At 38.3% G+C, this 21,997-nt stretch overlaps 6 protein-coding genes across 13 annotated transcripts; 2 read left to right on the top strand and 4 right to left on the bottom strand.

The window, feature by feature from the left end:
• Positions 1–818: 818 nt before the first annotated feature.
• On the top strand, positions 819–6,163 carry tos-1 (Target Of Splicing; the record flags this gene model as incomplete). Of its 5 annotated transcripts, none has more annotated exons than NR_133617.1 (4): positions 893–1,076; positions 1,226–1,346; positions 1,455–1,521; positions 1,606–6,163. NR_133617.1 is itself a non-coding variant. In NM_001392573.1 (2 exons), 2 exons carry the CDS (start codon positions 893–895, stop codon positions 1,472–1,474), a joined length of 474 nt encoding a protein of 157 aa, NP_001379853.1. In that variant the 3' UTR covers positions 1,475–1,730. The 5 variants fall into 5 exon arrangements, 2 of the variants coding, with proteins under 2 accessions (NP_001379853.1, NP_001367721.1); NR_133619.1 differs by having other exon boundaries at positions 1,606–1,745; NR_133618.1 differs by lacking the exon at positions 1,455–1,521 and having other exon boundaries at positions 1,606–1,745.
• coq-6 (Ubiquinone biosynthesis monooxygenase COQ6, mitochondrial) lies at positions 6,164–8,260 on the bottom strand (the record flags this gene model as incomplete). The annotated part of the gene is made up of 8 exons (NM_073014.5): positions 6,164–6,465; positions 6,509–6,570; positions 6,673–6,851; positions 6,899–7,075; positions 7,443–7,547; positions 7,593–7,888; positions 7,938–8,078; positions 8,152–8,260. The coding sequence occupies 8 exons, from the start codon at positions 8,258–8,260 to the stop codon at positions 6,179–6,181; spliced, it is 1,356 nt and encodes a 451-aa protein (NP_505415.2). The 3' UTR covers positions 6,164–6,178.
• A 93-nt stretch (positions 8,261–8,353) lies between these two features.
• ucp-4 (UnCoupling Protein (mitochondrial substrate carrier)) lies at positions 8,354–10,249 on the bottom strand (the record flags this gene model as incomplete). The annotated part of the gene is made up of 6 exons (NM_073013.8): positions 8,354–8,853; positions 8,903–9,030; positions 9,449–9,763; positions 9,810–9,961; positions 10,015–10,120; positions 10,172–10,249. 6 exons carry the CDS (start codon positions 10,247–10,249, stop codon positions 8,658–8,660), a joined length of 975 nt encoding a protein of 324 aa, NP_505414.1. The 3' UTR covers positions 8,354–8,657.
• A 1,710-nt stretch (positions 10,250–11,959) lies between these two features.
• Positions 11,960–17,808, top strand: acl-14 (Phospholipid/glycerol acyltransferase domain-containing protein). Of its 2 annotated transcripts, none has more exons than NM_073011.9 (7): positions 11,960–12,044; positions 12,097–12,261; positions 12,814–13,257; positions 13,305–13,495; positions 15,727–15,869; positions 16,087–16,159; positions 17,406–17,808. In NM_073011.9, the coding sequence occupies exons 1-7, from the start codon at positions 11,995–11,997 to the stop codon at positions 17,585–17,587; spliced, it is 1,248 nt and encodes a 415-aa protein (NP_505412.2). In that variant the 5' UTR covers positions 11,960–11,994; the 3' UTR covers positions 17,588–17,808. The 2 variants fall into 2 exon arrangements, with proteins under 2 accessions (NP_505412.2, NP_001371003.1); NM_001383368.2 differs by having other exon boundaries at positions 12,091–12,261; positions 17,406–17,779.
• Positions 13,495–16,052, bottom strand: K07B1.4 (Acyltransferase). Of its 2 annotated transcripts, NM_073012.6 has the most exons (3): positions 15,984–16,052; positions 13,928–14,772; positions 13,495–13,881 (listed from the first exon to the last, which is right to left on the bottom strand). In NM_073012.6, exons 1-3 carry the CDS (start codon positions 16,011–16,013, stop codon positions 13,707–13,709), a joined length of 1,050 nt encoding a protein of 349 aa, NP_505413.1. In that variant the 5' UTR covers positions 16,014–16,052; the 3' UTR covers positions 13,495–13,706. The 2 variants fall into 2 exon arrangements, with proteins under 2 accessions (NP_505413.1, NP_872180.1); NM_182380.8 differs by lacking the exon at positions 15,984–16,052 and having other exon boundaries at positions 13,503–13,881; positions 13,928–14,779.
• ntl-2.2 (NOT2/NOT3/NOT5 C-terminal domain-containing protein) lies at positions 17,809–21,937 on the bottom strand. 2 transcript variants are annotated; one of them, NM_073008.7, is made up of 13 exons: positions 21,881–21,937; positions 21,737–21,820; positions 21,438–21,687; positions 21,133–21,369; positions 20,797–21,081; positions 19,749–20,103; positions 19,486–19,702; positions 19,357–19,432; positions 19,151–19,308; positions 19,033–19,106; positions 18,876–18,985; positions 18,635–18,831; positions 17,810–18,589 (listed from the first exon to the last, which is right to left on the bottom strand). In NM_073008.7, the coding sequence occupies exons 3-13, from the start codon at positions 21,636–21,638 to the stop codon at positions 18,298–18,300; spliced, it is 2,202 nt and encodes a 733-aa protein (NP_505409.1). In that variant the 5' UTR covers positions 21,639–21,687; positions 21,737–21,820; positions 21,881–21,937; the 3' UTR covers positions 17,810–18,297. The 2 variants fall into 2 exon arrangements, with proteins under 2 accessions (NP_505410.1, NP_505409.1); NM_073009.6 differs by lacking the exons at positions 20,797–21,081; positions 21,133–21,369; positions 21,438–21,687; positions 21,737–21,820; positions 21,881–21,937 and adding an exon at positions 20,252–20,656 and having other exon boundaries at positions 17,809–18,589.
• Between the last annotated feature and the right edge of the window lie 60 nt (positions 21,938–21,997).

The raw sequence follows: 21,997 nt of genomic DNA, 5'->3' as shown, positions 1-21,997 counted from the left end.
AAATGCCGTTTTGTTCGTTCTAATAATATAACCCACAAATGTATGGGATAAAGACAAAAACGCAAAATTTTAAAATCTAAAAAAAAGCAGATTTTAACTATCATATTTCCTTTGAAGACTAAAATTTTAGCAAATTCCAAGTTTTGAAGCTTCAATTTCCAAAAAGAAACATCCAAAAGACAAAAACATTTCAAAATTTTGGAAAATTATCAAAGTGTACACAACTCTACAGATTTTTTTTGATGAATTAATTCGCGAAGTATCAACCTGTCACCAAAAAAATCTGATTTTCCTAGTGTGCATTTTAGAGTCAACTTTTTTAAGTTCCAAATTCCGTATTTCAGCAAGTTTCTATGAAAAATAGTTTTTTAATTTCAGCATAATGTTAAGAGTTTTCTATAACATATTTTTATTCATGACGAATTCACTTTAAAGTGCTGCTTTCGCCCACGGGTTTTCCCTTGTGACGTTATACATATTTACGAAAATATACGTTGTCTCGTTTATCGATCAGCTGTCCATCGTCGCCTGCTCTCTAGCCGACCGCGACGCGTACGAAGACATTGGAGTATTTCGAAAAACATGTGATTTATAGTTTTTTCTTCAAAATTGATGTAACACTCTGAAAAGTACTAAGCACGGTGCCTTAAACATTCAAATAACGATACAAAAACAAGTGTCACAAATGAACATAAAAGAGCAAAGTTATAAACGCTAAGATTGTGGTGCGCGCTCTCTGCGGACGCGTCTAGCATAGTGCGTCACGTGCCCTATATAAACGAGAGGCTGCCGCACGCGCGTTCATTCTTCTTTCTTCTCTCATTCCTGCCGCACGTTTCGTCGCTGCTGCAGTTTTCTCATTTGATTGTTCTCAAGTCTCAAATTATTAAAGATGATCTACGGATTCGAGTCGTCACCATCTTCTTCGTCATCAGACGATGACTTTCCTGTCGTTCCCGAAATGCGTCCAACCGACCTGTTGAGTTTGGCCATGAAGAAGCGTCGTGCATTGTACAACCAGAAGGAAAGGAACATGCGGTGCGAGGTTTTGCAAACCTCGTTTATTACTAGTTTGTGTAAGCATATGGGGGAGAGTCGGAAACGCCATAGGCGTGGGGGAAAGAAGCGCTCCAGGAGCAATAGCTCATCGAGTGTTTGTAGTACCAATTCTGACATTACACCCTGCGGGGTGGAACCCAATAACAACGTCGAACCTTTGGTTCAGAATGATCAACATCAGCTGTGCGTCGCCGAACCAATCGCCAAGAAAGCCAAAACAAGCAACTTCATGGATCCCTTCGGACTGGAAGATTTCTTCAAGGGAATTAGTTCCCGATCTGTTAAAGGTTAGTTAACTTCTTCATAGCGACGTGGGCTATCGTGTCAGGTTTGTTTTCAATGGGGACCCTAGAATTTTTATCATATTGAAACTGATAATCAATTTGGTTCTCAAGGTTGTCTACTACTGAGCTAGCTGTGGACCACGTCATTCTCGCTCATCATCGGATCGTTCCCCACTGAGTACTGTTTTCATTTATACAGTTATTAATGTCCATTCAAGATTGATGGGCCCGTTATGATGTTCAACCAATATTAAATTTTCAGGCAACTCGACTCCGAAGTCACTGGAGGATAGCGCTTGAAGACCGTCGTTCATCAGGATCTCACCGATTTCATATTACGGGCATCGTCTCAATAGGACAACTTGAAATAAACATGGTTTTTTAATACATACCTCTTCAATATTCTTTGTAGAACGTCGGTAACGACTTCCTCGACAACAACAACAGCAGACCACGCGCGAAAATGGGGATTGGTATTTATGTGTTTCAATCATTTTAAAAGTAAAGAAACCGGTTTATCATCGGTTTGCAGATCACCGATGGATGTCAAATTCAGTTCGTAGACAATCGGCCTTTCATTTTATGCCAGCTGGTGCCTTTCACTGACCCAAAAAATCATCCCTGTCCTCATCTTTAAACGGGAGGCCCAAAATCCAAAGATTGTCCCACATGAACGACTTCAAATAAAGCGCGGGGAGAGGTTACCGGTATTTATGTGATTTAGTTTTACCGTATTTTAGATACTGGCAGTATTGTCGAATTCCAGATCAAACAAGGTTCTCTGAGACGGTCGTGCGCTTGATGTAAATGCTCGGTGTTACGAAAAATGTCAACGAAAGAGTTTTCTGAAAGGGCTAAATAATCTCAACAACTCGCCACGTTTGAATGAAGACGTTAATGGCGGTAACTTTTGGGAATAACTGAGGGGGCTCCCATCTAATCACCCACAAAGTTTAGCAATCCCTCGCTTCCCTGGTGGCTCCTCACAGATTGAGTTTGCAAATGTGTTCTTCGAATTCTTCCGACTCGTCAACTCTCGATGGTGCTGTGCCTGTAGCGGCTCCTGTCGTGTCAACTTCTAGGCCCATCGACTTCTATTTGCGACGAGACTTGACTTTTGTGCGCTCGTCTTGGATCCCGTGGAAATCTGAAATGCACTCCTAATGCCTGATCTTAATAGTTAAACTGGATGTGAAATGAAAAGTACAAAAAGCGTCAGCAAACTACCGAGGACACGGTGCAATAAATTGAATCGATTCGCCTACAGCAATAGAAATTCGCATTGACGTTAGCGTGCAACCACCCGAACTTTTTTTCTGCCATACACATCAGATAGGGTTATTCAGGTAAGGTGGAAAGCGTTTTCAGGTGAACAAGGTCGTTAAAGTGAGATGTCGCGTTTTGAAAGTCCAAACACAATGAATTCAACCAAACTATTGTATATAATGGACGTGGATCAGATTTACAGTGTATAGGTCAGAAATGTTGCACAAGAGTAATCAGGAATTAAAATGATTTCAGGTTTACAAAATGCGATTATTGTCTTTAGTGATGTGAATGTACAACAATCCTTTTGAACACTGAAAATCGGTTCCGGGTCGCGAAAGTTTGTAGGTATGAAACCCAGAATGACTGATTAAGGACTTCATAAGAAAATTGGAACAATAGCGGTTATTGCGTTTGATTATGCTCAATTAAATATGTCGTTGGCTCGGAAGGAAGATGCGTCTGTTGCTCGAGCAATTATTCGAATAGTATGTGACGCAGTTAGCTTTTTGAAATTCAGATTTCTCGGGGTTGTTTGATGACAACGAAAAGAAGGCATAACAGAAACAGACAGCGGCTTATACAATTTCCAAAGATTGTCCCACATGAACGACTTCAAATAAAGCGCGGGGAGAGGTTACCGGTATTTATGTGATTTAGTTTTACCGTATTTTAGATACTGGCAGTATTGTCGAATTCCAGATCAAACAAGGTTCTCTGAGACGGTCGTGCGCTTGATGTAAATGCTCGGTGTTACGAAAAATGTCAACGAAAGAGTTTTCTGAAAGGGCTAAATAATCTCAACAACTCGCCACGTTTGAATGAAGACGTTAATGGCGGTAACTTTTGGGAATAACTGAGGGGGCTCCCATCTAATCACCCACAAAGTTTAGCAATCCCTCGCTTCCCTGGTGGCTCCTCACAGATTGAGTTTGCAAATGTGTTCTTCGAATTCTTCCGACTCGTCAACTCTCGATGGTGCTGTGCCTGTAGCGGCTCCTGTCGTGTCAACTTCTAGGCCCATCGACTTCTATTTGCGACGAGACTTGACTTTTGTGCGCTCGTCTTGGATCCCGTGGAAATCTGAAATGCACTCCTAATGCCTGATCTTAATAGTTAAACTGGATGTGAAATAAAAGTACAAAAAGCGTCAGCAAACTACCGAGGACACGGTGCAATAAATTGAATCGATTCGCCTACAGCAATAGAAATTCGCATTGACGTTAGCGTGCAACCACCCGAACTTTTTTTCTGCCATACACATCAGATAGGGTTATTCAGGTAAGGTGGAAAGCGTTTTCAGGTGAACAAGGTCGTTAAAGTGAGATGTCGCGTTTTGAAAGTCCAAACACAATGAATTCAACCAAACTATTGTATATAATGGACGTGGATCAGATTTACAGTGTATAGGTCAGAAATGTTGCACAAGAGTAATCAGGAATTAAAATGATTTCAGGTTTACAAAATGCGATTATTGTCTTTAGTGATGTGAATGTACAACAATCCTTTTGAACACTGAAAATCGGTTCCGGGTCGCGAAAGTTTGTAGGTATGAAACCCAGAATGACTGATTAAGGACTTCATAAGAAAATTGGAAAATAGCGGTTATTGCGTTTGATTATGCTCAATTAAATATGTCGTTGGCTCGGAAGGAAGATGCGTCTGTTGCTCGAGCAATTATTCGAATAGTATGTGACGCAGTTAGCTTTTTGAAATTCAGATTTCTCGGGGTTGTTTGATGACAACGAAAAGAAGGCATAACAGAAACAGACAGCGGCTTATACAATTAGGGTTTTTGGATTTCTGTATCGAGTGCAACATATACAAGGCCTAAAATATGGATGGTTCTGAATCGGGTTTGGTAGGAATTGGGTGAATAGAAGACAATGTCGAATGGATCGGGAGTGCATTTAGATAAATTGGAACGATCAAGGACAAAGCCAACAGCGACTCGGATGAGGATGGGTGGATGCAACAACAGCGGCGATGGAGAAATTCGGGATTGGAATTGGTCGTAAGCAAAGCGAAACTGGAACAACATGGCTGATGGCGATTCGGGATTTGAGATGATGCACCAGCGATTAAAATTTGGATGGTTCGGGAGCTGCTGTGGATGGCGATTCGGGATTGGAGATGATGCACCAACGACTGAAATTTGGATGGTTCGGGAGCTTCTGTGGATGGCGATTCGGGATTGGCGAGGAAGCACCAACGACTGCAATTTGGATGGCTCGGGAGCTGCTGGAGGATGGCGAATCGGGATTGGAGATGATGCACCAACGATTAAAATTTGGATGGTTCGGGAGCTGCTGTGGATGACGATTCGGGACAGGAGGTGATGCACCAACGATTGGAATTTGGATGGCTCGGGAGCTGCTGGAGATGCCGATTCGGGATTGGAGAGAATGCACCAACGATTGGAATTTGGATGGCTCGGGAGCTGCTGGAGATGGCGATTCGGGATTGGAGAGGATGCACCAACGATTGGAATTTGGATGGCTCGGGAGCTGCTGGAGATGGCGATTCGGGACTGGAGATGATGCACCAACGATTGGAATTTGGATGGTTCGGGAGCTGCTGTGGATGGCGAATCGGGATTGGAGATGATGCACCAACGATTGGAATTTGGACGGTTCGGAGCTGTTGTGGATGGCGAATCGGGATTGGAATGATGCACCAACGATTGAAATTTGGATGGTTCGGGAGCTGCTGGAGATGGCGATTCGGGATTGGCGAGGATGGATCAACGATTGGAATTTGGATGGTTCGGGAGCTGCTGTGGATGGCGATTCGGGATTGGCGAGGAAGCACCAACGACTGTAATTTGGATGGTTCGGGAGCTGCTGTGGATGGCGATTCGGGATTGGAGATGATGCACCAATGATTAAAATTTGGATGGTTCGGGAGCTGCTGTGGATGACGATTCGGGACTGAAGGTGATTCATCAGCGACGACGATGGAGCAACATGGATAAGGACGATTCGGGATTGGAGATGATGCACCAACGATTGGAATTTGGATGGTTCGGGAGCTGCTGGAGATGGCGATTCGGGACTGGAGATGATGCACCAACGATTGGAATTTGGATGGTTCGGGAGCTGCTGGAGATGGCGATTCGGGACTGGAGATGATGCACCAACGATTGGAATTTGGATGGTTCGGGAGCTGCTGTGGATGGCGAATCGGGATTGGAATGATGCACCAACGATTAAAATTTGGATGGTTCGGGAGCTGCTGTGGATGGCGAATCGGGATTGGAATGATGCACCAACGATTAAAATTTGGATGGTTCGGGAGCTGCTGTGGATGGCGAATCGGGATTGGAATGATGCACCAACGATTAAAATTTGGATGGTTCGGGAGCTGCTGTGGATGGCGAATCGGGATTGGAATGATGCACCAACGATTAAAATTTGGATGGTTCGGGAGCTGCTGTGGATGGCGAATCGGGATTGGAATGATGCACCAACGATTAAAATTTGGATGGTTCGGGAGCTGCTGTGGATGGCGAATCGGGATTGGAATGATGCACCAACGATTAAAATTTGGATGGTTTAAACAAACTAGGATTATCGATGTGCGGACAAATAATTCATCAGAAAGTTTTTGACAGGTCCTAAAGAATTGAATGCATTTAGGCCAAAAGCTCTTGCGGCAACAATAGCTGGAGCATCGGTACGGTAGAGACGATTGAGCAGATCAACAGACACCATTACAGGAAGATTGTGTTTTTGTGCCGCCGAATCATATTCTCGCAGATATGTTATGCTTCCGATGTCTGCACCTTCACGCACAGCGTCACCGAGTACTTTATCTAGAATTTGCACATCACTCCAGCCAAGGTTTACTCCTTGCCCTGAAAATCTAAAATTATTCAAGTCGAAAACAAGTATACTGACCGGCAAGTGGATGCATTCTGTGAGCAGCATCTCCAATCAAAGCGCATCGTGTGGTGATATAACTGAAATTTTTTAAATTAATATAAATAATTTTAAATAAAAGGGAAATAATAATTACTGTGAATATTTCTGAATTGATTTTTGTGTTAATAATTATATTTTACCTATGAGCATTTCCGAAACCAAGAGGAAATGAGGCTCGACTTTTGTCCTGAACAGTAATCACATGTGGTGGAGTTGTTCCTTCAGCTTTCCTCCCAAAAGTTTCCGTTCGGAAAGGATTCATACGATTCAGTGCGAAAATGGTCTGATTCACCAAAGGAATTTGATTGTTTTGTGAAAACTGAAATAAATTTATTTAAAAATGAGTAAAACCATCTATTGACTTACCAATGCGGAATTCAGTTCATCAACAAATTGATCAGAAGGAAGTTGTTTCAATCGTTGAGCTTCTTCGGGACTTGTTGACCACGTCAAACCGGACACAGTATCAGAAAGAGGCAGAAGTGCAACTGGTCCGAGTGTTGTAAACCGTTGCCAAGCTGTTTCATTCTTTCCGTTTGCAGTCTATAATTATAATTTGATTATTATAATTATCTACTTTGGATTTTATGAAATTTACAGTCGATATTATTTAAATTAAGCAAAGAGCGTTTCTTTTCTACTGTAAGTATAAAAAAACTCATGATTTTTCTACGGCGATCAAAAATCGTCAAAATTTCTATCAATTTTATATTCTAAATTTTTCAAAATTATTTAAATTCAGAAATTCCAAGGGATCGAACATTCCTCCTTTCTCTCAATTTTGTAAAATAAAAATGTATCGAAAATTTGACCACTTTGAGTTAAAATTTTGGTAGTGTTCTATATTTTTTCACATCCATCCTGCCGCTATTTTTTCTTTCAGATTAACTCAAATCAGATAATACACTACCTCGATATTAACTATAGCAACAAGTCCATGCTGGTTATAATTAAATGTAGTATAGTCCAGATTTGAAGCATGTCTCACTTTTGAGTTGACACCATCAGCACCAATCTGAAACTCTAGAAATAAATAATTCTTTAAGAAATTGATACGAACCAAAAGACTCGTTTCAATCACATCACCATTTTCTAACTTGATTGTCGCCATATTCTCAAGAGCATTCGGAATGGAGCAGTCTTCAACTTTTGCTCCAGTCTTCACATCGACATTTTTGTATTCAGCAAGTTTTTCATAGAGGGATCCAACAATTAAATCATTTTCAATAATGAACGCAACTTCTTCCTGCTGACCTCTTTCGAATTCAATCTCCGAAGTTGAACAACTATCGAAAACAAAAAGTCGGTTGACTTTTTTTGTTCGATGCGAATTTATTTGATCCCAAACTCCCAATTCTGAAATTCAAAAGTATTATTAAAATTAAACTTGTAGCTCTAGACCGACTTTTGAACGTATCAATTGATGTTGGACTTGTCGCAACGACTCGATTGTTGAATGGTGCTCCTGGTTTAAAAGATGCCAGAGATGGAGATCGGCCCGCGTCAAGAAGGAGAACACTTTTCGATTGGAACGATTTGTTGGCCCCTGAAATATTCAGTATCAAGAGTATATGTAAATGAATATATTTTCTAATTAATCTTATTCTGAAAATATTTACCAAGTGAACATGCCATTGCATTTCCAACCATTCCGCCACCAACGATAACCGTATCATAGTAAGAAGAAGCGTTTCTGGCACAAATAATAGTTCCACCCGGAAGTTTCATCTGAATTTCAAGAATTGTAAGCTAACTTATACAGCTAAAAATATTTTCACGGTTTCAACGACCGCATTGCTACATAATTAAATATCGAAATGTCAACATACAAACTGATCTAATTTAACGAATATCTCAAATTCGAAAACGCTAAAAATAAATGCAAAAAATACACCGAAAAGAGTCTATGAGCAACGAAAAGGGAAGAAAGATGGCACAGGTAATTAGAAAAAAAGACATGGGATTGACGGAAGCTCGCAACAAAAAATAATTTCCTATCTGTCAAAAATCATAGAAAAAAGACAATAACCCGTGGGCTTACATTAAATGAATTAAAAATAAACTGAAAAATCTATAACTAATTACAATTTTAAGCAAAAACTATAAACTGAATTATGAAGCAAAACTAGAAACTTGAAGCGCCGGTCCATTTACGGATTTCTTCGTAGGAGACCCAGAAGGTAAGAGACCACGGAGCCATTCGAATATAAGATGGAAGGAATCCTTTGTAAAGTGAGAAAAATCCTTCGTTTTTGATAATTTTTATGTAGCAATCGACGACGCCTTTGTATAGATCCACATGCGTATTTTTCTTATGCATCCTGAAAATACAATAATTTGAAAATATGAAACGAAACAATGATGACAAACATTTTGGCGTCCAGCTCGTGCCGAATCTGATCCATCATTCGAGTTTTAACGACATCTGATGGAAGTGATACAATGGCAGCAGCAAGTCCAGCACAAGCACTAGCAACGGCATGAGTTAGCCAATTATCCTGAAAATTGATATGTTAGTTTTAATATAAAAATTTTACAAATAGATTTCCGCAGAACTTTAAAAATATTTTTTTTTTCAAAGTACGTTTTCAAATACACAATAACTTATACCATTTGTACGGACAATGAGGATTCTACTTTTTTAAAAGTATTTTTTATTTTTACTTTTTTTGATTATTTCAGGCTCCCTTTAAATTTTTTTTTAAATTACTACCAGGAGTTGGAAAAAAACCGTTTTTTTTTTAAGTTGGATTTTTTTAACTTTGCGTTTTCCTTTGCGGCATTTTAGCTATATAATTCCTTTTTTTCATATGAATTCAAGTGAAAAGTAAAAATTCGAATAAAAATTCGCAAGAAAAACATTTTCTGACACACGCATTTTTTGCAAACCCGTTTTTTTTTTCAAATAAGACTTACTTTAAGTTCGAAATTATCAATGAGCCCATGCTTCACACTGTCATATGTAGCAATATCAGCCATATTGAGCAGTGCTGCTCGCTGACAATTTGGCATCCAACCAATCCACAATCCAAAAAATCCTTGTGTTCGATAAAGGGATCTGAAGCAATCGGTTGCTCCTGTATATCGTAAAGGTTGTTTCTGCAATCTTCGAAGTCCTTCCATTTGCATTTGAACCTTCACCAAATCGGTCGGACTAGCCGCGAATTGAGCAATAAGCCCAGAAAATGCACCACAAAGCATAGACTTCCATAACGGAAATGACTTTTCTACCTGAAAAATAATTTAAATTGAATTGTTCACAATTGAAATCACTGACTTCTTTATTAAATGTAAGTAAACGAATCTGCTCGTAAGCACCCATTCGAATTCCTGTGTAGATATAATGTCTTGTGATTGCTGGTGCTACTCCTGTCCATAAAGCCATTGCTCCTTCTCTTCTAATGATATCGTATGTTACTTGCACCATCCCTGAAAATTTAAACTAATCAAAAAACAACTATCATCGAAAAATTCACAGATACCTCCTTTTGTAAACTTATTTCTAGCGATTTGTAGTCTAGTTTTTGTTATATCCAGAGGATATGTGACCGTTTCGGCAACTAATGCAGCTGTACATGATAAAAAATACTGAAAATAAATTATACTGGTTCTTAAAGGTAGAACTTGTTGAATAAATACCTTCGTGGCGATTTTTTTGAAAGTCTGCGAATTGCCCGGCGCAGTTGAGTCTGACGTACTTGTGACTGCTGATGACATCTGAATAAAAGTTATAATTCCAATTGAATTTGAAGAGAGACAAGAAAATTAATTTATGAATTAGAAATTCAAACGAGCAAAAAATTATGCTGTTTTCTTTAAAAAATAAAATTAATAAACTATTTGATTGTAACATTAAGATTAAATTAATACAGTTTAAACCGGTGAAAAAAATGAGGAAAACGACAAAATTTCATCAATTCCGGAACAAAAAATAAAAAACAAAAAAGAAACAAAACAACGACACTCCGCTATCCCGCTTTTTCGTTTCTTATTTTTCAAACACTTTCTTTCGTTTTTGTATGATTATTTCAACTTTCGGTCGTTTATAAAGAAAAATTCAACTGAAAAACAGTAAAAACTGTCAATTTGAGTAGAAAGTCATTAAAGCTAAAAGAAAAAAATCAAAAACCTGGCAGTGAGTGCATCATGACGTCTGTGTTATCAGGTGTCTGCTTGTCTCTCTACTGCATGTCAAGTTTAAATGATATATCCCTTTCTCCCACTGATTCTTATTGTTTTTTTACATTGCTTTAGTTTTTTCGGTCAATTCCTATATGTTCCTGTTGCAATTTTGTGCCGTCCATTTTCATTTTCGGACTGCAAAAAGTGAAGAGTGAATGCGCAGCTAGTGGCGGCTTCCTCTCTGCACTCTCTTTCTTTCTCATAATATTTCCTTCTATCTATCGACTCTTTTAGCATGCCGTTTGATGAACGATATCGAATATACGTGGATTTATAATTTACGATGTTCTTTTTTTAATTTTGGTCATATGAAACACAATTACTAGTCTTAGCCATATTTTACATAAATACATCTGGCACTTATGGGGTTATTCAAGTAGTGTCGGAAAATTAAAAAGTGTAGAAAAATTACGTCACAGCTGTATTCAAGTAAACAAAAACATGTATTTAAATACATTTGTGACGTCACAAATGTATTTTAATACATTTTGCTACATTACTTGAATAACCCCATTACAACTTGCTCATTTTAAGTTATCTCAAATTAGTTGTATTTCATTGCTAACTTAACACTTAAAAATTTCGCAATACCCAAAGAAAAATTAAAAATAAGCAATCAGCTGTTTTCTCCCACATGATTCTTTGCGATTGATAACACTTCAAATTGCCCTTTTCTTATACCAACCTGTATTTAGTTGTCGTCTCTCGCATTCTTGTATTACATCTTTTCTGATGAATTCTACCTATTCGGATTCTCAACGTGGGTAATTGGTTAATTTCCGTGTTTGTCCTTCAATTGCTATGTGCCCGTTTTTCTCAACCAAAAGGCAAACATACTCATTCGAAAGAAAGTTCTTATAGGCCACGTCGCACTACACCGCTTTTCTGTGTTGTGAAACATTTAAAACGAAACATGTTGCAATGTCCTGCCCTTTGTTTTATTTTTTTTAAAAATATATGTTCACATTTTCCAACTATACGATTCATCATCAACATTGATTCATCATTCTTTGGTTGAAGGAATTGTTTGCCAACACAATTTACCCCGTAATAAATAGTAAAATGTATCTAGTCTTGTGTACTTTCATCTTTCAACTTCTCACTTTCCTTTCCCATATCGAATTACTTTACTTGCTCCCAGAGCCCTTCTCATCCTCACCTGACTTTCTTTCGCATTCTATGTTTCTCTATGGCGCCACTCTTTTCCCATCTCTGTGCCCACTTAAAAAATTTGTCAACTTTTAGTTCGAGAAGAAATCAACAACACAAACAACAAACCAATGTGCGACGAGCAAACGCAAAAATTGCTCGATTTGGCCAATGGGCAGCGGTAAGTTTTAGCTATTTTCTTTTCGTAAAAAAACGTTTTAAAATAGTTTCAGACCACCCGGAAGTCGCCTTGTCATCGAGCAAGGCAGCTTTGCAAGTCGATTATGGTGGCTCGTCAAAGCTCCGTTCAGGACTCTCATGTGTTTGTCCTTGGTAACAATTTTCTTCGCAACGTACTTTGGATTTATGCTCCCCGTTATGTGGGCACGTACAGTGTGGTGAGTTTTTTTTAAATTGTAAAACTTCTACACATAGGTTTTGAAATTATTATGATCCATTACCAAGATCCGAAATTTTGCGCCAAAAATACGGTCAAAATACGGTACCCGGCCTCGAAATGACAAAATCTTTTTAAATGAAAAAGTAATGCATATTTAAGGAGTACTGTAATTTCTAACTTTAGTAATAAATTTAATTTCATAAAGTTTTCACCGTTTTTGAAAAATGAAATTATTTATTTATTAAAAAAAAACAAATAAATACGATAAATACAGAAAAATTGTAAATATCTTGAGAAAAACCATGGACTATTGGTGAAAAATTTCGTAGTAACAAAATTTAGAAATAACAGTACTCTCTAAAAGATAATTCTTTGTTGCACTTGACAAAAATGTGTCGTTTCGAGCTCTTGCTCCGTGTTTCAGCGCAAAAATTCAAGCCTCGATAATATGAGTTTTGAAAATAATTAAAAGATAAAAACATCCACAAAAACCGTTATTTATTACCGAAAATTCTCAGAATAAAACATGGATTTTTTTAAAATATTTCAGGCCACGCTTGTACTGGTTCGTTGAAGGAAAACTCTACAGATGGCTTCAATCATTTATTGCCTACTGGGGTTATACAGCTGGATATGACGTTTACGAGTATGGAGATGATGTTACAACTTACTACAGAGATGAACGAGTTTTAATGATGTGCAATCATCAAAGTACTGCTGATGTGCCAACACTGATGACAGTTCTTCAAAATAAGGGGGTTGCAAGTAGAAAGACTCTTTGGTTGATGGATGTAATGTTCCGTTGGACTCCATTTGGAATTATTGGAAATAACCATGGAGATTATTTCATTCAACAAGGAAAAGCGACACGTGACAAGGAACTTATAAGACTGAAGAAGCATTTGCACGACGTTTTCTGGGATCGTGATCGTCGATGGGTTATTCTTTTCCCAGAAGGTGGATTCTACTACAAACGAGTTGAAAGCAGCCAGAGGTATGTTTCTGAATTTATATACTTCCTTAATTCAATAAGTCTTGCAGCTACGGTAAAAAGAATGGTTTCCCACATCTTCTCTACACAACACTTCCTCGCATGGGAGCAGTTCAGGCTATTCTTGAGGAGGTTGGACCCAGAACAGAAGATTCTGATGAGCCGAGAGAGCGTAGTAATAGTAAATTGAAACTCTTGCAAGACACTGTTGGTGCAATTCGTGAGAAGAAATATGTTAAAGGTGAGTAAAAACTAATCTTTACTGTGTCGAAACTTATAATAGAGATCGATTAAAAATAACTGAACTAGTAACTGAATCTGATGGGGATATTTGACATGAGAACTCGTAATATTGAAAAATTGGCTGAAAATATGAACTAAATTGCAGAATGAGGTATAATAGAGATGTAAATATGAGAAAAGTGCATCAAACGTGATTAAATAGATAATATTTAATTGATAACAAGTTGTGTAGTTGGAGAGACATCGTATTTTGTCTTGTGCTCCTCGAAAAGCTCATGAAGACGGTCCATGTATGTCTGATGAAGTGTGTCGATTTGTTCTTGAGTTGGATTCACTGTCTTTGTCACTGAAATTGGAGCGCCGAGAACAGTGTTGATAGGTTTTCTGGAAGAAAGATAATATTCTATAAAAAGGCGGTAGATAAGATTACCTGAATGGAAGAAGACCAAATGTATAGTTGAATACTCCTCTCCCATAGAATGCTGGAGGGGAGAATCCCAAGACTCTTTTCATTATCGTTTGGAACTGTCGAATTGTTGATCCCTTTGGATTTTCGGCTTGATTGAAAATATCATTTTCACCGAATGAATAGCATGGAACCAGTTGAGCTCCAGTTTGCAGGGCAATTTTCACGAATCCTTTCCTTTTTTTCAAAGTCAAAATATGGCATCCTGGATGTGCATCAAGTGCTTCTTCAGCTCCACCAACCACCAATACAACTGCTTTTCCTTTCTTTTCATGCTCCAAAACGTGCTTGATGCTTTCTCGACTGCAGTCTATCATTCCGTGCAACAATCCCCACTCACGTCTCCACGGAGTCCAGAATTGACCAACAAGTGTGCACAAATGGAAACGAATTCGTGGAAGAGTATCGAGAATTCCAGTTCCATTTGTTGCAAAGTTGATGAATGCGGCCATTGAAATTATTCCATGCGGATGGTACCCAATCAAATAGTTATGTTCTTCTGGCATGTCAGATGTTGTGTGCAATTTGACTGGAAAATAGTTGGCATACCACGAATGAATTCTTTGTCTCTGGAACCAATTGCTCATATAGGCTCCCTTCTTTGGTGAATTCCAATCGTAAATCATCCAAAGCCCATACAGAAAGATCAAAGGCCAGAGTACGGTATATAACATGTAGAATGGAACGGTGAGAACGAGTACTGGTGTGAAGAGAGTGATGAAGAAGAAATGAAGTGCTCCCAAAGTTTGAAGACGCCGAGCCAACGGAATATTGAGCGGAGCCCACTCAACTCCTAGTAGATGTGGCATCTGAAAATATCAAAATAAAATTTAGGAAAATAATCAAACCATATGAAAAACTAAAATTAACTAGAGAGTTTCTCTAAATGAAACTTAGAAATCGCTATTTCCACAAAGAAGATTATTGAGGAAAAAAGAGTAGTAAATAAAAGTGAGGGTGAGGAACACAAGTCATCAAGTCAGTCACTCTACGATGGACGCCCACTGATGTAACATTTTCCGTGCACATATCAAAAACAGGAGAGCGGGGCTACTCGATAGTTCTTTTCAAAAACAAAAGCAGTGATAGAATGGAAACAACTGTACAAAAGATGCAATAATACGGAACGGCCGTCCGTAATAGATATACGGTCTTCCAAGTATGGAAACACTTTCTTCTTTTCATCGCAAATCATTTACATTATCAAGATATGTTTGACGATCATATTGTTTTCGAAATAAGTAAGATGGGCGGAGATTTTCAATTTATCGTAAACAAATGATAAAACTGTTTGGACACTTGTACAAGCCGAGGTTACTGCTGAATGAACAAACATCGAAAAGCTGCTGACACAGAACTTTCTTCCCTGCCCCTCAACAGTTCGCTGGAGGAACTAGAAATATCGAGGACACGAATAAAACAACGGCGCTCTCGATGACAATGTGAAACAATTCGAACGCATGAAATTTACATTTCTTTGTTTAGACAGTGTTGCGAAAAGGAAATATTTGATACATGTTTTTTAGAGTGGTGGGAACGTTGAAAAGACTAACTATAGTTGTTCTATGTGAGACAACACCTACTACAGTAGTCAGAGATAAGATATTGTGAAATTTGTTTCCGATTACATCAGAATGTAGTACCTGTTGTAGGCAACTAATTACTTTTTGAAAATTAAGAAAAAAGCGAAACTAATTTGAAAACAACTTTCTAACCTAAAGAAAATTCTTTATAAATTAATATCCAAAAATCATAAATTTCAGATACTCGTCCACCAATCAAATATGTTCTTGACGTGACTATCGCCTATCCAAACGGAATTCCACTTTCTCTTGCAACATTCGGTTTAGGAACTCGTGAGAAATGTGACATTGCCGTGAATTATAAAATCTACGATGCGGCTGAGGTATGAAGTGGAATCAGTAAGATCGGAGAATAAGGAATAAGTGTTCCGTAAAAACCGAAAGATAAGAAAAAGTGCCAAGTTTGCTAAATTTCTGGAAAAAACGTGATCGCTTACCTTATCTTCACTTTCTGTTCGATCTAACATGACTGACTGTGTGGTGGTCGTAGAGGTCCAATGAAGAATCTGAAAATTGATTGATTAATTAATCCGATTTCAGGTTCCATTCGAAGACGAAGAAAAACTTCGAGATTGGATGTATGAGGTTTACAAAGAGAAAGACGAAATGCTAGGTAAGTAATACATGAGAAAATCAAAAATCATTGGGGTTTCTGCGATTCAGAAGATAAGAGTTGTTTGCTTCCTTGGACAACTATTTTCGAAAAGTTTTTGAAGGTTATGATTAGAAAATTGATGGAAGAAGAATTGAATCTAGTTTGACTTTAGTAATCATTTTTTGAGGAAGTTTTATTGCTAAAAAACTCAACCGAAATTAAGTTATTAGCCACTATTTTTTGGTTTTAATTTGAAGTTTAAAACCTAGTATATTCAAAAAAAAACTTAACAATAAATTGTTTATTTATAATTTGTAGTAAATTTTACCAAAAAAAACCCCAAAAATAAATACAATGATATATGTAAGTGGAAATTGAAACAAATTGTATTTTCAGCATAGAAACAATAAAAACCTATTTAGTGCAAACTTTAAAAATGTAATAATCTCAATAAATCGACCGGAATTGTGTCCAACTTGTTTTCGAACTGATTTCTTTTTAAAAAAATTGCCTCGCTAGAAGTAGATCAAAAATAAATTACTAATGATAACACAGTTACAAGTCTAAAATATATTTTCCTATGCTAAAAATGCTCCTATTTTAAAAATAACAATTTTGTTTTGCAATTTATGCCTAAAGAAATTTATCTAATTAAAAATCAAGATGAGTCTGAGTAATTTAAAGGTTATAAGTGTTGCGTTTCGAAATTCAAAATCGGTGGAACTTTGGTAGGCCGAACTGATTGGGAGTGGAATATAATGATAAAAAGTAGGAGAATAAGAGGAGGAGGACGACATTCGACCTTCGCACTCTCCTTATTTCTCTCATTTTATCACGCTATTTCATCAATTATTTTCGTAGAAAATGTTTGGTGAAATCGAGATGAATCAAAAAGAAATCGAGGAGAAAGAGCAACTGATAGCGAAAAGGGTTAGGAGAACATGATAGATGCAAAAAAGAAATACGGGAATTCCCCAGAATAATGATAGATTACGTCAGATATCGAAACGTTGGACAAAGGTCGTCGAAGATTGGGTTAACAAGTTTTTAACGGTCATTAGAGATGAAAGAACTTAAAAAATTAGGTGCAATTGAGACATTACTCACGTGAAGTTGGTGTGATGAACATTTTAAGATAGAAAGTGTTGTAGATTTTTGGGTTTATCAGTTAAATATTCGATACTTGTATACATAAAAAATCACGTTCGAAAATGCTTGGTATTTAAAGTGAGAGGAGATAATGAATCAATAATTATATTTTCAGCTCGATACTACTCAACGGGAGAATTCAATCCAGGAGAGAAAGGGACACGAATAGCATTCTCATGGGCCAAGATTATCGGAATGTACGGTTTCTGGTTCGGATCATTCTATGCTCAATACAATGTATATTCATATCTTATTACATCAATTGCTAAGTTCCTTCTATTCCCGTTCTCATCATAATTTCCTTTACTTGTCCCTTCCTCTCTATCATTATAATTCAAAACTATTTTGATCTCTATTGACTGTTTATTTCGCCCCGTTCAATTTTCAATCCTGCTTTACAAGTTGATAGTTTTCTTTTCATTACGGCTAGGTTTTTTCTATCCCACCATTTTCCTTAATCTATTCTTCTGGTAAACTTGGTTGTTATTATCACAAAACGAATTGATTAAACACTCGAAAGGATTTGTCGAACATATTTATAAATCGGGAATTTGGACTTTTCGAATCAAAAATAAAAAATGATATAGAAAAAGCTAGTCTTCTACCGAATCGAGAAGTATAAGACTGTTGTATAAAAACGGGATGCATTGGTATGGGGGAATGATGGGAACTACCAGGATGGTCGGGGAAAGGGGCGAATAGGACAAAAAATGGGCCATTCGTACACATGTCAATGGAGATCCCTGTCTGTGAGAGAGAAATAATATCTTGAATGGAATATGATACCAAAACAAGGGGAATTGTCAAAAATCTAGCAGATTCTAATAAGAACATGGTAATTTGATTATGTGGAAAATGGAACATAATATATTTTTGTTGAGGGACATGGAAAGCATCATCACATTGTGATTCGATTTCCAGTAATAAAGTGCAATATCTATGAACACAAAACAGTAGATCATGAACAACAATGCACATTGTTGGGAATTGACAAATCTTCACGATTTTCAGAAAAGATTAGACGACGAAAATGAAGATGAAGTTGCCTGCTTCGACAGGTTTGAAGCGGATCCTCCTGACTGAAGTTGCTGATGCTGTTGGAACTGCTGTTGCTGGTGCATTTGCATCTTCTGAACAATCATCGCATACATCTGTTGGCGGTAAAGATCCTCAGCTGTGTTGCCTGTCGGATTGGTGCCAAATGGATTGTCAAAGGTTGGCGTGATATCTGGAGACTCGGCGAAGCTAAGCAAACGACGCTCTGATGGTTGTTGCTTTGGAATGACCAAATTGGATACTCTGTAACAATTCCAGTAATGAAACTACGCCAGCCATTCAACTTACTTGTTTCTTCCATGACCTGGAGCAAGAAGTCCAGTTATTCCTTGCATCAATCCATATTGCTTGCGATCTTCACGTGGTCCCCACAGCATTTCCTTTGGAATCATTGCCGACACCATTTTTTGATAGGCATCCGGAACTTTCTGTTCCCATGCTGGAACCTCGAAGTCAGAACGACGAAGGCACAATTCGGCGGAACACTAAAAGTAGCAATTGAAAATGAGAACGACAGTTTGAAACTCACAATGCGAGCCTTTTCGGCATCATAAATCTCGAATATTCCAATCATCACATCTTCCTGATTGCTTGCTGGCACAGTGAAAATGTTTTGTGGAGCTGTGATTGTTATTCCGACTGAAAATTAGTAGTTTAAGACCAACACAACAAATTTTATCACTTACAATCATCAGGCTCGCCAAGCTTTTTGTGCACCCACAATTTCTCTTTCATGTTGTATCGCCAGCCACGGTACTGCCTGAAAACAAAATCTATGAAAATATTTGAATTTCAGAAACGCACAATTCGCGAGCAGCATTCAGCTGCCACAGCTCCTTCGGAAGATTGTAAAAGATGTAGAAAAGCTCGTGAACTCCAAACTTGTCAGGTATGTTGTGCAGCATGTCGAAGCTCGACTGGAGTGTTCGTGCAGTGTAATAGACATTCGGGACTTGATTATACTGAAACGAATCTTAATTAAAAATTTGAATTCAACAAAAAAACCATACAGTCAATCCCATATTGGCTGGCAAAAGAGGTTCACTTGCAAATGGACCGGCAAATGTTTCCCACACACTCTTCTGACTGAAATTATGAATTTTAAAATTAAGTAAGAACTCAAATTTATGAATTCTTACTTGGTATCCTGTGTTGTCATTGGAACACCCAACTCGTTAAGATCGAATCCGATAGTCATCATTTCAATATTCTCATTTTTGATTTTGTCGCGAAGTTTCTCTTCGGTGAGATCTGTGTTCGCATTGATAGCACGATTTTTGACAATATCGAGAATAGGAAGCATCGCTGCCATTCCATATTGATCAGAGAGCATGGTAGGTGGGATATTGTTCATATCTGAAATAAAAATACATTAACTCTCGATGTACATCATCGATGTTACCTCCGTCTGGACCAAGAATGATTTTCGAAACATCAGTTGGATGAAAGATGCAGTGCGAAGATGGGAGAATCGTCTGTATCTTAGGCTGTTCCGCGCACTTCACGGGAGCCTGCTCCTTCATTTTCACTTTGTCTGGCAAGGATTCAGGTATCAGCTCAGATTTTGCAGTCGGCTGTTCCGTAGGTTTCTTCGATTTGTTTTCCTTTTCGTCATTGGCAGGAGAGCTTGAATTTGAAGATGACAGTGTTGGATTGCTGACTCTCGATCCACCACGACGCTCAGGAATTTTCTGGCCAACCTTCGACAATTTCATGAACGATGGAGCAGCTGTTGCCGAATTGGCATTGATCGTCTTCTGAAAAATGTAATTTTTACCAATTAAAAACATCTCGGTGAAACGTGTTGTTCACAGTTTATTTTCAAGAGTTATTTTTGTGAATCAGTGTTTCTAATTTGAAGTTGAACTTAATTTGCTACTAAAATGGGAACCGAAATAAACATACCGGACGAATTCTCATCACTTTGAACTTCAATTAGCAATTTTTAAATCTCCATTGTGTTTCGAAATAGCCGGGCAATACAAAATATAAGAGCAGGGGAGAAAAGAAATGGAAGGGAGAATAAAAAACGATGTCTTCAATTCAATCAATACCAGTCTGTTTTCTTCCCTTCCTCCTCACATTCGCGATAATTTTATTTGTTTTATGTGCTGTGTCAGACGGTCCTAACACCGCCGGCCCTTTTCTCTTGGCATACACAAAAACAAAAAAAAACAGAAAGGAAGGATACTGTATATTATACAAATTTAATGTGACTGCTCGTTGGAAAAGCAAATGTGAAGAGAAGAAAACTCGAGGCTTTTGATAGGAAAGACAGACGGCTATATTTTTTCTTGCAGCAGCACGTGTATGTGTTTCTGTTTAAAAGTGACAGTTTCAAGGTTATAGACTGAGAGGAATAGAGAAAATGAGGGAAAATTTATATGTATTGATTTCTATTGTGTCGCTGTGAACTAGTTAACCTTTTCAATATTGAAATAAATGATAACCTTTTTCGGTGAAGAAGTTGAAAGTGGCTGCTGAACAGCCATGCGGAGTTGTTTCCCGTGTCCGCGCGGTGGGCGTTCTTTCACCGGCGAGGTATTCTTACGCTTGGCTTTTTCCTCGTTTGCGAAAGAAGCTGGATGAGCTTTTTTCTTGCCTTCATAGTCAGTTTTGACAAATCGTCCAGCCGTGCTAGCAGCACGCACGTGACGAGATCCAGTGCTACCGTTTGGTGTGTGTCCACGGCTTGCTGAAGAGACTCCACTATCGTCAGTTGACGCCAAATCGCCCTGAAATAATAAAGTATAAATAAATTCGATTCAGAACAAGAAAACACTGACTTGTCCGTGCTTTCCATTTTCCTTTTCCTTCTTCAAATTCTTGGATGGCGTAGAATTGCAAGTTCCTCCGTTCCCTCCACGAACGCCGGGAAGTGCAGGAAAGTCCTCGCTGGTGATCGTGAATTTCGGATCAGCTGCGACATGACGCCCATTCCCGCGAGTAGTTCGCCAGTTACTGCTCGATCGTCCCCCTTTTCCGGATTGTGCGATGCCTTTTTTTGAGACTGGCGGACTTGTCTGTAAATAAATTGTTTCCCGTTATCAACTTCATTCAATAAAATTTTAGTATTCTGCAAAAAACTTACACTCTTCCTTGAACCGGGGCTACTGTTGGCACTATCGGAGCTTTTTGTATTTTTCGATAAATTTGTGTCAGCACCGGTCGCTGTTTGAGGACGTAAATTTTTCCACTGTGTTTCGTTGTGGGTGGAGCCCGAAGAAGACAAAGCCGACGAAGTGTTTTTCGCCGGCGCTGATCCCGTCGCTCGACTTCCACGGCGGACCATTTTCGAGTGTGTCACTCGTCCCGTGGGAGGTACTTCTAATATCTGTGGTCTGAAATTAAAATATAGTATTTAAAAGTGGGCATCATTTATTAATTTACCTGTGCGCCAAAGGGTTCTTTGCTAACCCAGATTTTACAAGAAATTACTGGACAAGAGGTATCAGTTAGTCTTCTTGTGAAATTCTGAAATAGAAACAATGAATATTTAAAGAAAATAATTAAAAAGAAAAGTAAAACGTCAACCTTTTGAAGTTTAAACTTTTATGAATCCTAAAAAAATGTGGCGCGCAATGAATGAATGTTCTGTTTGCCGCAAGTTTGCGTGGGATACGGTATCCCGCGTATTACAGACGAAACATC

Source organism: Caenorhabditis elegans, chromosome V, assembly GCF_000002985.6.
Source record: "Caenorhabditis elegans chromosome V".
Lineage (NCBI taxonomy): Eukaryota > Metazoa > Nematoda > Chromadorea > Rhabditida > Rhabditidae > Caenorhabditis > Caenorhabditis elegans.
Note: the sequence above shows the minus strand (reverse complement) of the source record. Positions and strands in the feature narration are given on the sequence as shown.

What these genes read in the sequence shown, in the direction of transcription:
- acl-14 (NM_001383368.2), top strand. Translation starts at nt 11,995, where the DNA reads ATGTGCGACGAGCAAACGCAAAAATTGCTCGATTTGGCCAATGGGCAG. An exon ending in GATTTGGCCAATGGGCAGCG is followed by an intron (nt 12,045 to 12,090) that starts GTAAGTTTTAGC and finishes GTTTTAAAATAG; the next exon opens with TTTCAGACCACCCGGAAGTC. An exon ending in CGAGTTGAAAGCAGCCAGAG is followed by an intron (nt 13,258 to 13,304) that starts GTATGTTTCTGA and finishes TAAGTCTTGCAG; the next exon opens with CTACGGTAAAAAGAATGGTT.
- K07B1.4 (NM_073012.6), bottom strand. Translation starts at nt 16,013, where the DNA reads ATGTTAGATCGAACAGAAAGTGAAGATAAG. An exon ending in GAACAGAAAGTGAAGATAAG is followed by an intron (nt 14,773 to 15,983) that starts GTAAGCGATCAC and finishes TGATATTTTCAG; the next exon opens with ATGCCACATCTACTAGGAGT. An exon ending in TTTGGTCTTCTTCCATTCAG is followed by an intron (nt 13,882 to 13,927) that starts GTAATCTTATCT and finishes TCTTTCTTCCAG; the next exon opens with AAAACCTATCAACACTGTTC.
- ntl-2.2 (NM_073008.7), bottom strand. Translation starts at nt 21,638, where the DNA reads ATGGTCCGCCGTGGAAGTCGAGCGACGGGATCAGCGCCGGCGAAAAAC. An exon ending in CAACTTCTTCACCGAAAAAG is followed by an intron (nt 20,104 to 20,796) that starts GTTATCATTTAT and finishes TACATTTTTCAG; the next exon opens with AAGACGATCAATGCCAATTC. An exon ending in CTGAATGCTGCTCGCGAATT is followed by an intron (nt 19,107 to 19,150) that starts GTGCGTTTCTGA and finishes TTTTGTTTTCAG; the next exon opens with GCAGTACCGTGGCTGGCGAT.